Below are 16,566 nucleotides of genomic sequence, written 5' to 3'. Positions count from 1 at the left end.
TGAAGACGTAAATGAAAGTGTTGATCCTATTAAAAAACAGTTTATGTGCCTGCTCTATGTTTACATTCTGATAAATCACAAACCACCGAATGCTTGTCCTCGGCCTATTTCTACAGGATTATTTTATCTTTCATTCTGAAAGAGACAGATATAGGTACCAAACAGAACCCTCTGAGTTACAAGGACGTGTTTCAAAACCATCATTTTGACACAAAAATGTTAACTAAAATCTTTTGTTCAGAAAAAGAAGTGTTTACAACTAATTTACTATCAGAGAAAAGCACTCAATAACAATCATTTAATGTCACAGAATTAACTTGGAAAATACTAAAAAATATTGGAATTGATTAAGGTCTTGAAAGGGGCAACTAACTTCTATGCTGCTGAAATAAAACTAGTTAATCACCACGGCACTCACTACTGCAGCGTCAATAACGGGGTGTGACTCTAAGTCACTAGTCACATTCACGGTGATCTGACTCCTGCAGCAGGAGCGTAACAACAGAATCGTCACTAACTACAAAAACGAGCGACAAAGGGCAGCAGGACTAGAAACTGTCTGGGGCAAAGGCAAGCAGGTTAGTAGCAATGATAAATGCCAACTCTCATCAGTCTCTGAAAATACACAGATGTCCGCAGGCAGGAAACAAGAACGGTACCAGTGAAGTCCCCTTCCACGATGCTGGCCACCTCGGCGAAGTGCCGCCAGCTGGCAGACGCGATGCTGGCGGCCACGGGTAGGATGTCCCCGATGTGCGTGCACAGGAGGGCCGTGTACTTCTTCAGCAGGGAGCCCACACCCATGAGCTCAGGACCTTGAAGGAAGTTAGAACATTTCATGTTCACCATTGAAAGTCAGTTAGTATGTAAAATGAATTGCTCCCCTCCTTCTCTACCACATATTCATCTTTACCTACAATAACTTTGGCTCCTTTTACATCACATAATTTAAAATGTAGTGCATTTGGTTATGTTGATTTTTAGAGACTGTTCTCCACCCTGGGTATATGAATACGGAAGTCACAGCTTACAGAGTTTTAAAGCCTTAAGATTCAATACACAAGTGTTTTTAAGTCCAAGTCTGAATGCTGGTAAATTATTTCCAATGAACTAAGGCATCCTTCGATCTCAGAAAAGCTTCAACTCTTCTTCCTCCACGGCTCCTACTGGCTTTTCCATTCTTGTGACTCTATGCCTTTGAGATAGTCACCTCCTTCGAACGTGACGTTCACTTCTTTCAATCTGAAATTCGCCATCATCTACAAGTGCCTCCTTCTTTGCAGAAAGTAACTAAGTTATTTTAGAATATGCCAGCTAGGAAAAAACTAACAAGAGCAGCAAAGCCACCCCACGGAGCCACAAGCAGCTTCTCTGTGTCATGAATGGCGCTGAGTACTTACACATTGTCCTATTTTAATCCCCAGAGGCACACTCAGGTAGCCTCCCATTTCTAGAGGGGAGCAGCTCTGGAGGAGACCAAGCACCTGGTCTGCCAGCCAAAACACCAGAGCTATAACCGAGACCCAGTCTGGCCCCCATGGTGACTCATCCCTCCCCCTCGCTCTACCCGCTGGCTTCCCAGTGTGTCACACATGTACGATGGCACAATTCTGTCCCCACACTATGGTAGTCTCTGCCATTCATCACTAATACACACAGTAAGTCTGATAAATCGTCAGTCAGACTGACCTGAATATAAAGGATGCTATTCCTGATGTCTGAGGAATTTAAACATTAAGACAACGGGATAAAACATATTGATGAGTGTAAAATAGGAATAGTCATCAAAAAGTGGATTTAAACAGTACAAGACAAAAGCTGCACTTAAACAGGACATGACACGCGCAGCTGCGCGAGAACAGGTACGTCAGAAAGACTCGCACGCACAAGACCCTGACGCTTGAAGCGACTTACTAGGAACATCTGCGGTCTGACCGATACTTTCTCCTGGGTAAAGTTTACTGATGAGTAAGCGCTGAAACCGCAGCAGCAAGTCCAAGGAAGCAGATCGGTCCCGACTATGTTGCTCGAAGTCCATACATGACGAAATGCGACGGGCAACATCCTTCAGTCTGGCTACCGTCTGAGAAGCAATGTTTCTATGCAGGGGAGAGACGATGGCAAAAATTAAGCAAGTTATGTATGTTTTTAAAGGTAATGATTTTTTTTAAAAATCATGACAAAATGAAGGCAGAAATACTGTGACCTCCAGCCGGGTTGTCCCCCCAACGTGTCATGTGTCTGTCAAGCACAGCCTCCACCCAAAGTCATCAGGGGAGCAGAGGAGACGCCCTAGGTGCAGTGACACCCTTTGCTTTACAAACGTGCTCCTACAGGCTGTGCGGGATGGTCCACAGAGACAGAAAACTCCTGTACAAGCCTGAAGAAGGACAAACAGCTGTGTTGTCATTTTTTGACCTGAAGACAAGAATCCCTCGCATTTCTGTGTCTGCCTCTCAAGTCTGACTTCAGACCTTCGGGGAGCACCCAGGGGCCACGTGGGATCCTCAGGGCTCAGAGAGTACAGAGAAAAGCAAGCAAAGGTGGGTAAGTGGGCCAGGTCAGGGTCACAGGTCAAAGAACACGGCAGCAAGGAAAGAAGCAGAGGCTCCAGCTCCAACGTGAGCCAAGAACCATCAGTCAGCGGGGGGAGGGGAGAAGAGACGTGGTCCCGGAAGGTCCCACAGGAGAGCAGGCAGTATTCTGGCTTCCTGAGCGGAGTGCAAAGAACAAGGGCAGGGCGGTCAGGACAGGGGCGGGGAGTGGACGTGGCAGGCGACGGAGTGCCAGGCTGCGGGGACTGATTCTGCCATGCTGAGCCACTGAGGTCCCGGAAAGAGAGTGGCCTCCTGTCTGTGCTGGAGGAAGGTGACTCTGATGTCATTGGCAAGGCAGAGAGGACAGAATCGCCCGATGAGACCTGCCACCCAGGAGCAGGCCCAATGCCAGGTGCACAAGCCTGATCCCGGTGTGAGAACAGGAGGGCCGAGTGGGTGATGGTTCTGGGGCCGCTGTCAGAGACGCCCCCTCGCCAGCCCCGTCCCAGCCAGGACACCTGGGACTGCCCCTGGGGGCAGGGCACACAGGCATTCTGCTGCACATGCTGGGCTCCTGATCCGACAGCAGGTTTGAGGACAGCCTGTCCACTGCCCTGGAATTAGGGGCAGCACCATGGGACGGGAGCGGGGGACATGCGGACTTCCCCCACAGCTCTTCACCTCGTACCCAGAGCCACAGAGAACCTGGGGCCCCGTCTGCTCCCTGGCCGCACAGAACAAAGGTGGGCGCTCACAGGCCTCCAGGCCCCTCACCTTTCTGCTCCACTACTTGGTAACCGCCCTGATCCCCTCATCACAAGGGAAGAAACCAGGCTAGAGGGGGCCGGGGCTGGGGGCTGGGTGCAAAAGGGGACGGGGTCAACAAGGTACATGTTGGCAGTTACAGAACAGTCACGGGGTGCTAAGTACCGCAAAGGAAATACAGCCAATAGTACCGTGATAACTGAGCGTGGTACCCGGTGGGCGCTGGGAATGCTCAGGGAAAACACTTTGTAAAGTACATGATGGTCTGACTACTATGCTGTATATCTGAAACTTAAGACAAAATTGAACCATCAACTGAAATTGAAAAAAAAATTTTCAAAAAATAAGAAACTGGTCTAGAACCTGGGTTTTATGCCCATATGCAAAGAAGCAAGAGACAGTAATAAAATACAAGAATAATTTTTAACTTATTTCCTTAACAGAAAATTGCGAACCACCATCAATATGTGTAATTCTGAGGCCCTGGCTGCTGTGGCTCAGTGGATTGAGCATCGGCCTGCGAGCCAAGTGTCGCCGGTTCGATTCCCAGTCAGGGCACATGACTCGGTTGCACGTCAGGTCCCCAGTTGGGGGCACAAGTGAGAGGCAACCACACAGTGATGTTTAATAAAAAAAAAAAAAAAAAAGAGTAATTCTGGCTCCTCATTGATAAAAGTGCTTGGAGCCCCGCTTTCGAACAGGAACGGTTTCCTGCGGCCCCTTGCGCTAAGCTAAGGCTGAGGAAATCTGTCCCGTGGCTTCTTTACGGTAGCTGGGATTTCTCCCCCGCTTTTCCCAGCAGGAAAGCACATAAAACGTCCCAAGTTTCTACGTCTTAGACCGTGTTCCAACGACTGCGTCCGCCGGAGCACACTGAGGCCCGCCCGGCACGAGGCCGAGGCAGGCACACCCGAGGCCCCACGTCTGCCGGGCAGGGCTCGCCGGCGCCCCCCGTGAGCGGCCCGGACAGCAGGGACCCGTTAGTGAGGGGCTGAAGCTGCCGTTTTCCCGGTTTTTGAAAACGTTTGGGAGGCGCTGATCACTTCCACGCTTCAGCTTTCATTTCGATTTTAAACAGGTGCATCTTTCCTGTAAACCTGCAGTAGAGCCGACCCCTCCCCGCACGCAGGGCCCTGTCCCAGAGACCGCGGGCTGGCAAGCCGCATCTGTCATGTGCATTAAGAGCAAAAGAAACCTGTAGAATCAGTATAACAAGGCATTCATCCCAATGTACTGACAATATTATCACTGAACATAAAACCAGTCAGAAAAAGCACTGAGATATTTTATATGGGTTTTCTCACACGAAGCCTTCCAAAGCCACGGTACATGTTGTTACATACAGCACATCTCAATTAAATAACTGCTTTCATCAAAAGTATGTGATCTGCACTTAGACTCATAAAATGCACAGTTACAAAAGTAAATTCATATGGGCAAGTTATTTCAAGCATGCTTAATGGTTTTCTAAGAGCTAAAGCAGGTCTAAGTTTTTACATTTGAATTTAGTAAAAAATAACTCAGTTAAACTAACTGAACTTTAATGAGTAAGAAAATAAAATGTCTCAACTATACTGGACACATTTCAAGTGCTCATCACCCCGGAGCAGGCGTGACTTCTGGACTGAACATCACAGGTGCAGGCAGGCAGGCAGACAGCTGTCTCCTCACCAAGGGACAAACGGGCGGAACGAAAAGGACAGCAGGAGCTGGCCCCTCATGAGAACAGTGAGGTGGGAAACCCGCAGAGACCAGAGGCCCCCACACGGCACCCCCAGCGAAGGGAGGCCCATTGAAGAACTCAGAAAAGCACTTCTAGAGATGCATGCTTCACGTTTTCAAATTCCTGCAGAGAACTTGACCTTTTCCTTACAAAGCATTCAACACCCACGTTCTCACTGGCTCCTGCATTAGTGACAGCAGCATAAACCCTGCTCTGTGGTTGCTCCCACAGGTCCCAGGCTGCCACCTTCACACAAGGGGTCACAGCCAAGACATCCTGGCCACAAATTCCAGCCTCCTGCCACCGCCACCAACTGCACTGAGTTAATCACTTGACTTTGATTCGTTTCACTGAAGATCAGAGTATGAAATACTGATCAAAGGAAACATTAGCAGATTAGAAAAACTAAAAAATTAGAAGAAAGGTTTTTAATATTAGCATGTACTAAAATCTATGTAAGGAACTCCCTCTTTTATTTTTTTACTTAATTTTTTTTTTAGAGAGAGAGAGGGGAAGGGAGGGAGAAAGAGAGGGAGAAAAAGAGGGAGAGAAACATCAATGTGAGAGAGAAACATTGATCGACTGCCTCTCCTCTGTGCCCCAACCAGGAACAGGGACACCTGACTGGGCCTCGAACCAGTGACCCTTCCATCTGTGGGACGACACCCAAACGACCCACACCAGCCAGGGCTCACTGTGCGCCCAGGCGCTCCAGCCGCTGCTGCTCGGGACACACACGCAGGGGCTCCTGCTCCCTGGCCGTGGCTGAAGCGGACGGTAAAACAGGGGCCAAGCTGGCACAGAGCGGGGTCTGTTAAAGGGAGGGGCAGTGACGAAGCCTGCAGCAGTCACTTCCTTGTCACTCTTCTTCAACGGCACTGACCCGCCAGCTGGCACTCTGCAGCAAGCAGCGTCAGACCGCGTCGGCCCTTGTCAACGTTGGCCTGTTTATGTCCTGACTCGGAGCGAGTCTTACCTCCGCCTGATGAAGCCTATAAAGGTCACGCTCGCCATGCTTTTATTTGCTTCCTTTTTTACATTCAAAGTTGTCTCCCAAAGTAACACACATGTAGAATATGACATGCAGAATGAGGCAATGATACAACTGGCTTGTTAAACAGTGGCTTTACCACCGTGACTTCCGTCTGCACCGGCTGCTCAGGAATAAGGGCAAGACCCTTTTCCTGGGTTTATCACGCGATCCACGTTTCTCAGTGAGCACCTTCAGCAGCTCCACTCCACCTCCTCCAACACCCCCACCTGCCCGCTCACCTGTACTCAAGGCTCTGCTCTTCACCCTAAAACCGACCCGAGGTAATTTTCAGAGTATTTCCTCAACAGTCAAACACATTTTTGAGACCCTAGTGCTAATCTCACTATCTTAATATGAAACCAATAATCCTGTTAAAAAAAATCAAGACTATTTACCTAAGAAGCTGTTGTATGAGCTGAACCAGAGGCAAACACTGCTTTCCAGAAGATTCATAGATCCCTGTATTAATAAGGTCTTTATCCAATGGAGTCCTACTTCTATGAAATGTTGAGGCATTTGCTTCCTGTTCATCAATTTCTTTTTCCTTCTGTGCTTCTTTTTTGGCTTCAATATCCTGTAATTCATAAAACAGAAGCCAGTTACCAGTTGTCTCAGAAACAGGCGCGAAGGCACCCTGGGCTGCGCCTGACGCCGCAGCCCCGCTGTCGCTTCCCTAACTCACGCACCAGGTGGCAGTGGCCCTCACGCACCTGCTGGAATCCTGTCGCTCAGCTGCTTGGTTTGGAAACAGACTACCTGACCTACAGATCCAGTATCTAGGCTGCAGGTGCTGACTGTCTCCAGACCCCTGCTGGGAAGTCCCTAAAATCTTGACCCCCGCTGCTGGCACTCCCAAACACCCAACGGGGTCTGCCTATATACACACAGGCTACCTGCCTGGCAGACTTCGAGCAACAACCCATGGAACGAAAGGACCTACTCCCAAGTCATACATCAGAAAAGAGACATGTGTCCAGAATACAGAGCAAATTCTTTCAACTCAATAGTTCTCATTAAACTTAACCCAGTTTAAAAATAGGCAAAGGACTGGAAGATACATCTTCAAACAAGATAAACAAATGGCTAATAAGCACGTGGAAAGATGCTTGCCATCAGTCACCAAGGAACGGCACACCGCTGGGGTGACTATACTGAGAAAGAGGGAGAGGGGCAAGCACCAGCGAGGAAGAGGAGAGACTGGGACCCTCACACATTGCGACTGAGCGTGTAACATGGTGCAGCCACGTGAGGAGACATGACTGTTCCTCTAGACACAAACCTAAAACCCAACAACCCCACTCCGCAGCATGTACCCATAAGAAATAAAAACGTATGTCCACACAAAAACCCACAGATGAATGTTCCTAACAGCGTCATTCATCTTTTAAAAATGGAAGCAGCCCAAATGCCCGTCAGCTGATGGATGAGCCAACAAAACATGCTCTCTCCACACAAAGGAATATTGTTTAGCAAGTTAAAACAATGGCGTGTAGCAGAGATGAACTGGATGAACTTCAAAAACACTACAGTGGGTGACAGAAGCCAGACACAAAAGGCCGGGAACTACAGGACTTCGCTGTATGAACTGTTCAAAACAGGACGTATGTGGAGCCAGAAGTGGATCCATGGTGGGCGAGGGCTGGGAGGGGCAGGGATGGGGAGTGTGTGGTAGGGGCACAGTTTCCCTGGGACTGATGGAAACGCTCTAAAATCGGAGACTGGTGACAGTAGTCACTCTGTGGATATGCAAAAAAAAAAAAAAAAAAAAAAAAATCACGAGTTATACGCTAAAACAAGGGGATCTTATAGTATGTGAATTATATCTCAGTAAAGCTATTACTAGAAAAAAAAGGTGGGGTATATCTTTTGCCAGTCAAATGAAAGCAATATTCCCAGGGACCTACTATGTACCCAGTATTGTTCTAGGAACCAAATTTATTGTGAAAAAGCAAAGCTCTTTCTTCCTGGGCTTTATTTTCTAATGTTAAAAGCCAGAACCACTAAACACGAACAGTCCTCCCCAGTCTGTGGAGGGATCTGGGACGAAGACCCAACTCAATGGCAGGAAGGAACTGGGCCACCCAGTCCCACAGGTAAGAAAGCAACATGGGAAGCCTTAAAATGTGCGTGCCTTTGTCCCAGCAAGTTCATTCCTAGAACCTTTTTGTAATAATCATTCTCCTACTCAGTAGCTGATAATCTACAAGAACCAAAAATTATGTATAGCAGTAAAGTCTAAAACCTAAATGGTCAACAACGGGATGCTGTTTTGTTTAAAAAAGAAGCGACCGCCTTTCCACGTGACAGACTTCCCCAGAGCAACCGAACAAACAGACTTATCAGTCGCCTGGATACTGAACTCGGATGATGTGTGAAAAGATGCAAAGTCACGCAGTCGTGAGACCAACTCGAGCCCCATTATAAATATTAGTAAACGCGCATCTTTAAAACTCTGAAAGGCTATACACCAAAAATATTAGCAACGGTTATTCCTAAATGATGGGGGTTTTTTGTTTGTGTTTACCTTTTTGTAGCTTTAAAACATTTTTGTTTTAAAATAAATGGCCTTTTGGCTGTTTTTTGGCCCCTTAATTATTATGGCGGAGGTCCCAGTCTGCATATCTCTGCAGCTGCGCCCCCTCCCCCAAGTCTGTCCCTCTCTCTCTCTCCCTTTCTCTCTGTCCGTCTATCTGTATCTGTCTCCAGCGAAAAGCACAGAATGAACATCTTTAAACTAAATGAACAGGCTCCAAAAACACTGAGGTCATGTCACAGTGACTGTCAGGCCATACGCGGCACCTGTCACCTGTTGGCTCCCACTGCCCCATCACCAGGCCAGCTGTCCCACGGGGCCTCATGGGGCACAAGGAGAAAAGGCAGAGGCTTGGAGGTAGCAAACCTGCCACTCACTGGTCCTGACACCTCAGCAAACCACTACGTGTGTGTGGCACTTACGTCCACCTCTATCAAATGGAATTTCAAAGTAACTTTTCCACTGGGCAGGGCTGACGTGGGTAAAAGAGAAAACAGAGGTAAAGCACACGGCACAGCACCTGGAAAAGGACAGGTGTGCCAGGGACGGTGGCTGCGGCCACGTGATCCCATTTATGGTTTCTTCTCATTTTCCTCAATTTAATGCGAATATGTGAGTATGTTTTACTTCACCTACTTTCATCAATGTAAGTTTTTAAATCAAAAACTATTGCAACAACGGAAGCAACAAAAGAAGCTGTGAAAGGCCAATAAGCACATGCAGATACGAATAAAACCACACCCCCTAGAAGAGCCACTTGGGGCCACTAGGACCCAGCAAACTCTGATTCGGAGTCTCTGCTGCAGAGGAAAAGCACGTGCCCGTTGGAGGACCTGTACGCGGCAGGGGCAGAGCAGCTTTACAGCGGCAGAAGCAATCCCAGGCGCGAGCAGGAGACAGATCAATCGACCAAGTGTGCCACACTCACACAGCGGAGCCCCCACAGGAAAAGCAAAGCTGCGACACATCTGCCAGACGAATCTGAAAACCACTACCCAGGCCCCGTAACGCAGACACTAAAGAGCATGTGCTCCATGGTCCTGTCTGTGGGACATCAGCGCTGGCGGAATGAGCGTCACCCCAGGGAGCAAGTAGAGTGTGCCCACTTCGAGTGCAAAAAGCAAAGAGGCACTGTCTGGGGAGGGAAGTGACCTGTCATATGAGCGAAGTGTCTGCCCCGATCATTTCAGTGGACACTTGAAGTGGGTGCATTTTGTCATATTCACTATCTCATCAAAAATTTCACCCCAGTGACAGAAAAGATTTGTAATTACCGGAAAATATTTGGATGCTACTAAAAGTCTTATTTTAGTTTTTCAATAATTATGGCAGAAGGCCGTTTGTTATTTCTTCATAAGCAGCAGCAGGATGTTTCAGCCCCACCTCCCTGCCAGTACGATCACCTCTGCAGCCGTACACCCCCCGCCCCCCGGGCCGTACCTGGATTTCCGCGGTGATGGCGGCGTTTAAGGCCGACTCTAAGCCGCCGTCAGCCATCAGGCTGCCCACCAGGAGATCGATCATGAATCGGCGGCCTGGACTTACGTTAACCTCATTGCCTGAAAATGAACGAGGGGAAGTGTTTTTAGCAATAGGAGCGCACGCCACCCCCGCCTCCCCGCGGCCACGCCCCCTCCCGCGGCCACGCCCCCTCCCGCGGCCACGCCCCCTCCCGCAGCCCCGCCCCTCCCTCAGCCCCGCCCCCGCCCGCGGCCACGCCCCCGCCCGCAGCCCCGCCCCACCCACCTGCGCAGGGCAGGAGCGCGGAGAGCGCCCGGGCCCGCTCCTCGGCCGTGGGCAGCAGCGCGGACCAGCCGCTCTGCAGCACGGCCTGGGCGGCCGCCTGCACCGTGCCCAGCACGCCCGCGCCGCTGGCCAGGGCCACCACCGTCTGCTTCAGGCTGTTGAGGAGGACGCTGCCCAGACCTAAACCAAGCAACTCTGGGTCAACCTGGTGACTAATGGCAGCATGCAACTGAAATGACAAAAACAGTTCTCACTTAGAAGCCCTAAAAGCGAGTGCATTTCCAATCTTATTAAACACGTAACACCTTAAACGGAGCTTCATTCACATAACAGAGGAAAAACTTCCAGCATGTGTATTTTTAAAACTAGACTAGAAACCTTTACCCATGGTGGCTGCGAATCCACAGTAAGGTGTATTTATGAGAACCTTGTAAACCCAACCGTAAATACTTACGTGGAAATACCGTTATACTCAAGATGAAGAGAGGTTAAACCAGCCGAAAACAACCACCTCCGCCCCACCCCAGCCACCTGCACCAGACATACAGTGAATACGATGTAACCAAAGAACTGGTAACAGAGGTACAGCCAAGGTCCGAACCAGAACCCAGACGGACGCACACAGCAGACGCCAGAGGCAGATCAGAGCCTCGGCTGGAGACCGAGACCCCCCACGACAGCCCGCGGAGCCCGAGCTTCCTGCGGGAGGGGCACCGCACTGCCCCCACACGAGGCTTCGGGTAAGAGAGCGCACAGAGAAATCAGAGAACCGGCTGCCCTGTGAGCGCATGTGAAATCAAATTTGCACCAGCCGTGAGCGTAAGTCAAGAATTGAACACCAAAGCTCATCTGGAACCTGAGAAACTCAAGGAGGCTTGGAGATACAAACACAAAACTGCCCTCTGGGGACTTCTCCTGGCCACGGGCAAAGGGACACCCCGGCACACCCTCCCTGAAAGGGGGCCTCACACGACTGGGTCACCACAAGGGAAAGCTCAGGCTGAGAAAGAGGCAAAGCACATGCCCCAAGAGGTGGCAGCAGAAAAAATCGGAACGAATGCGTAAAATAAGTCAACGTTCTCAGACCAAGGGAGGGACAGAACCCAGAAGATGAGGGTCTCATAAGTAAAAATGAAAGCCTCGGAAAAGAGCCAAATAAAAGTTCTAAAAATGAGGAAAACAGCCACTGGAATAAAAGCCTCAAGAGGCGTGAAGAGCCGCGACCCCCAGTCTGGGACGCAACAGCCGTGCGCTGGGTCCCGACCTGGGCTGTGCTCCTGGGCGCCGCCTCCTGGCTGCTCGGGGGAATGGCACCGGGACTCAATGAGTGAGTGAGTGTGTGTGTTAAATAAACAAACAATTCAAATACACGCAACATTCAGCTAAAGGATTTGTGAAGAGAGAATGCTGAGTAAACCACCAAGAAACCCAAAAACATAAAAAAGTGACCATTTAAAAAGATAGAGAAATGTTAAAATATCAAAGAAGTTGTGATAATTGGGAACATAAAACGGGAAAGTTCAACATACACTTAGTAGACTTCTCCAAGGGGAAAAGTAGGTAAAAGGGAGAAAGCAATTATAATGGTAACGAGTGAAGATTTCCCAGAACTTAAGAAAGATAAAAGGACAAAGAGAATCTTAAAAGCAGCAAGAGAAAAGCAGTTCGTTACCTACAGGGGAGTTCCCATAAGACTGTCAGCTGATTTCTCAACAGAAATTTTGCAGGCTAGAAGGCAAGAAGTATTCTAAGTCAAGAAAAGTAAGGACCTACAGCCAAGATTGCTCTACCCAGCAAAGCTATCACTTAGAATCAAAGGGCAGATAAAGAGCTCCACAGACAAGAAAAAGCTAAAAGAGTTTATCACCAACAAATCAATATTACATGAAATGTTAATGGGTCTTCTTTAAGAAGAAAAACATTAAAAAATATGAACAATACAGTGGCAATAAATACATATCTATCAAAATTCAACCTAAAAAACAAAATAAATAAGGACAGAAATAGAACTTCACAAGGATATGTCATCTCAGAGTGAATGAAAATCATAACCTCAAGTTACGTACACAAAAATAAAACCTCACCTAAACCTAATGTATTAAAATTACAAAACAAGACAGAAAAATCTGAAAGGCTCCCAGAGAAAGACAAATCAGCGACAAAGAAAGAGTAGCACTATGTAAGATTTATGTGAGATTTCTCATTGGCAACAATAAAGGTCAGAAGAGAGCTGATAAAGTAACAGGAAACCTAAAAAAACAAGCTCAATAAAATTACCTAGAGAGGGATTGAAGTGAACAGTTTTCAGAGTTTGTAACTCAATAGGCCTGAATGAGGAAACTTTCTGAAGGATGTATCCAGGAGGGAGTGTAACAAAGTGACAAAACAAATTGGTGAAAAGAAAAAAACAAAACAAAAAACGATACATCTCAGTAAATGTAGACTCTTAAGAAACTATGGTCATAATTAATTGGGGGAGAGTTAAAAAAATAATTGCTACTTCACCAATCTGAAGAGGCACTTTTCCATGTCTTTACATCTGTAAGATCGCACAGTACCCTCCCCATTGCAACTGGGAACAACTGCACCCCGACAGCACCAGGATGCCCTGACCCAATGTAACAGTGGGCTCCCTGATAATTAAACACTGAAGGTAGAAAGGTGAGTCTAGGCTCAAGGCATCCTACAGCCCCTTATTTTTAAGAAAGGAAGTACTGATTGACTTACTAGTTTATGGATTTCAAAAATATTCAATTTTTTTTCTAACATGATTAATGTCCAGAAATCAAATTTTTAAACTTAGGAAGAATGAAAGGGATTTGAAAAAGGAATTAGAAACTTGACCAACAGAGAACCAATAAAATGAAGAACTTACATAAAAACTAATCAGAAGACCTACACTGAAATACATTAGTAATCACAACTTGAAAGAATTAAACTCATCTACTGAATAAAGACTCGAGTTGGATTCTTCTTAAGAATCAAGCTTTATAAGCTCATTTTTAAAAAGACAGCTAAAGCCCAAGGACCTCGAAAGAGAACAAAGCCACGGAAGAACAGACGGCACAAGGCAAACACGGAACAAAGGAATCAAGCCCGAGACTTGGACGCGGTTTTTCCGCCATGCTGACCACAGTAGCACCACCACCACCAGCCATGGGAGGTGACAGACAGCCGGACAGGCCCAGGGAAGGGACACGCCACCACAGGGGTCCCGGTCAATGAGTTCCTGTAGAAGACATCTGGAGAAGAGAGGAACTCTCCACACTTCCACTCATTTGATCAACGCAACTAAATATTCAGTTCTTTCCTCCTTAGAAGCCAACGCAAAAGCGGCAGAGTGGAAGGGGGACATGATGGGTTACACAAAAATCCTGGTATTCTGAAGTGGAAAAATTACTCCGTCAAGAAACACTGTTCTGCCCTGGCTGGTGCAGCTCAGCGGACTGAGCAGCAGCATGAGAATCAAAGGGTCCCCAGTTCGATTCCCAGTCAGGGCCAGGTCCCCAGTAGGGGGCGCATGAGAGGCAACCACACAGTGATGTTTCCCTCTCTTTCTCCCTTCCTTTCCTTCTCTCTAAAAATAAATAAAAATATTTTTTAAAAAGAAAGAAAAGAAACATTGTTTTCTTAATATTAAATCATAGGACTTGATTAAGAAGAAAAAGAAGATCACCAGAAAGTGCAAAGCTTCTCATGAGCAGTTCCACAGGCTCAAGCCCACAGCCTTCACGACCACGAACCTTCTAACAAGCCCCGGGGCGCCCAGGGAAGGAGGGCGAGGGGAGGGGCCCGCGCCCACCTGAAGCCGCAGAAGGTTCAGCGCGGCCACGGCCATGCACTCCTGCTCCTGCGGCGGCGGCCAGTCGGCGGCGCCGTCCATCCCCTCGCTCACTTGCCGCAGCAGGAGGTCCAGCTGCTCAAAAGTCGCTGAGCAGATGTCCACCACAAAAGGGACACGGAGGCCGATGGACCACTCAGAACAGGACGACCAGGCGAAACTCTACGGAGGAAACACAAGAACGGGCAATGAATCCACGCGATCAGCCACTGGTCTGGTCCGCCTCGGGGACCTGACGCACCACTATGACTGATGAAAACGCCTGCAATTTTGGCTTATTTTTCCCTCTGTCATAGATGCACATGTACGTCCATGGTGGTCTAGCGCACATACATCGGCTTCCAATTTTCTCTGTCATTTCACTGCCCCACCTCATTTTGCCACAATTAAAACTGTAAAATGTCTTTCAAAAATCGCTCTCAAGCTTATTAATGCACATCAACAAATGGGAGTGAGCTAAAAACTACACAGATTTGCAACTCAATAGTTTAAATGGAATACTAAAACTTATTCAAACAACCCAAGAGTCTGGAAAAAAATGAAAAGAAAAAATAAAAGGGAGAGCAAACAAATAATGGTAGCTATAAATCCAAGTTATAAATACATTTAAATGGTCTACATATCAAACAAAAAGAGATTGTCAGTATGTATGAAAAACAAAACCTAATTATATTATCTTTGACACATTGCATACGGGTGGCAAGAATACTCATCATTTCTAAAAGGCATTTAAATACCGCGGTACGCTACGTGTTATAATGTACAGATAAAAAGTGGCTAAAGGAAAAGAAAACAGCTCTATCACAGCAGACAAAGCTGACTTCAGAGGAAGGAAAATATCAGGCCTAAAGATGAACATTATATAATGATAAAATGGTCACTTCACTAAGAAGACAAAGCAATGTTGAAAGTATATGCACCTAACAAAAAAACTATAAAACAAACAGAAGTAAAACTGATAAAAATGAAAGGAGACACAGGTAAGTCCACAAATACAGCTGAAAATATCAAAACTACCCTCCTAATAAGAAAGAATGAGTACAAAATCAGTAAGGATTTTTTTAAAAAGAACAAAATTGTTGTCCTGGCCGGGTAGCTCAGCTGGTTGCAGCATCATCCTGATACACCGAGGCTGCGGGTTTGATCCCTGGTCAGAGCACATACAAGAATCAACCAATGACGCATCAGTAAGTGAAACAACAAATCGATATGTCTCTGCCTGTCTGTCTGTCTCTCTCATTCTCTCACCCTCTTCCTCTCTAAATTAAACAAAAAACAGTTCTTTAAAGAAATAAACAAAATTGTCAATAAAATAGATCAAATTAATATTTATAGAACACTTCAACCAACAACAGCTGGATGTACATTTTTTCAAGGATGCAAGGAACATTCACTACAATAAAATGTGAGAATATTCTGACATAAAATAATTCATAACTATTTAAAATAATTGAAATCATACTCTGAACATGATAAAATTAAGCTATTAACCAACACAGAAACTAGTAATAACAATAAACTAAACATAAAATTCTGTACAAATTCTCAAGCTCTTGAAAATAAAGCAATAGGTTTCTACATTCCAATTAAAGTGGTAATACATTGATTCCACGTAGACTGCAAAAAGTATGTACAGGGTAACCCTTTAATAACCATAAAAATAAAGTCAAATTCAAAATAAATGAAAGTTAAACAAAATACTAAAAATATGTTCATATATTCCAAAAGCAGGAAATATAAGATATAGAAAACAGGCCTAAACCAAACAATAAGACAGAAGATCTAAGTTTACACATATCAATAATCAAAGCAAATGTAATGATATAAATATGCCAATTAAAAGACTCACACAAGAATTTTTTTAAATATGCAAATATAAATAGTATTCAAGAAACTCATAAAGTAGCACTCTTATCCAACTACGCTTTCCGCAATTTCAGTTACTTGCAGTCAACCACAGACCGAAAATATTTAATAGAGAATTCCAGAAAGCGTTCCTAACTTTTCAATTGCACCCCGTTCTGAGTAGCAGGAGGAAATCCCACACCATCCCGCGCCATACCCACCAGGACGCGAATCCCCGTGTCTAGCACGTGCACACTGCATGTACAGTACGGTAAGATATTCTGAGACAAAGAGACCCCATTCGTGTAAATATTGTTACCGTGCAGTTATAATTGCTCTATTTTATCGGTTACTGTTAATTATCTTACTGTGCCCAATTCATAAATTAAACTTGAACACAGGTAGGTAAGTACAGGAAAAAACACAGTCTATATAGTTTTCAGTACTATCTGTGGCTTCAGGTGTCCGCCAGGGGGTCTTCTCACATGTCCCCCGCAGGTAAGGGGGAACTATACATACATAATGAGACAGGCAGGATAAAAG

At 46.4% G+C, this 16,566-nt stretch overlaps 1 protein-coding gene across 1 annotated transcript in view; it reads right to left on the bottom strand.

Annotated features, from left to right (window-relative positions):
• The window catches only part of HERC2 (HECT and RLD domain containing E3 ubiquitin protein ligase 2), a 176,397-nt gene that overhangs the window by 108,912 nt on the left and 50,919 nt on the right, over positions 1 to 16,566 (bottom strand). Inside the window, exons 17-22 of the mRNA XM_090263730.1 lie at positions 14,140 to 14,340; positions 10,338 to 10,566; positions 10,032 to 10,150; positions 6,454 to 6,632; positions 1,915 to 2,099; positions 660 to 815 (exon numbers count right to left, since the gene is read on the bottom strand). Coding sequence (XP_090119856.1) covers positions 660 to 815; positions 1,915 to 2,099; positions 6,454 to 6,632; positions 10,032 to 10,150; positions 10,338 to 10,566; positions 14,140 to 14,340 — 1,069 coding nt within the window. The remainder of the gene's footprint in view (positions 1 to 659; positions 816 to 1,914; positions 2,100 to 6,453; positions 6,633 to 10,031; positions 10,151 to 10,337; positions 10,567 to 14,139; positions 14,341 to 16,566) is intronic.

The sequence above is a fragment of the Furipterus horrens genome, unplaced genomic scaffold (assembly GCF_987537825.1).
Source record: "Furipterus horrens unplaced genomic scaffold, mFurHor1.1.pri manual_scaffold_16, whole genome shotgun sequence".
Taxonomy (NCBI): Eukaryota; Metazoa; Chordata; class Mammalia; order Chiroptera; family Furipteridae; genus Furipterus; species Furipterus horrens.
The sequence above is the reverse complement of the archived record's forward strand: the minus strand, read 5'-3'. Positions and strand labels throughout refer to the sequence as shown.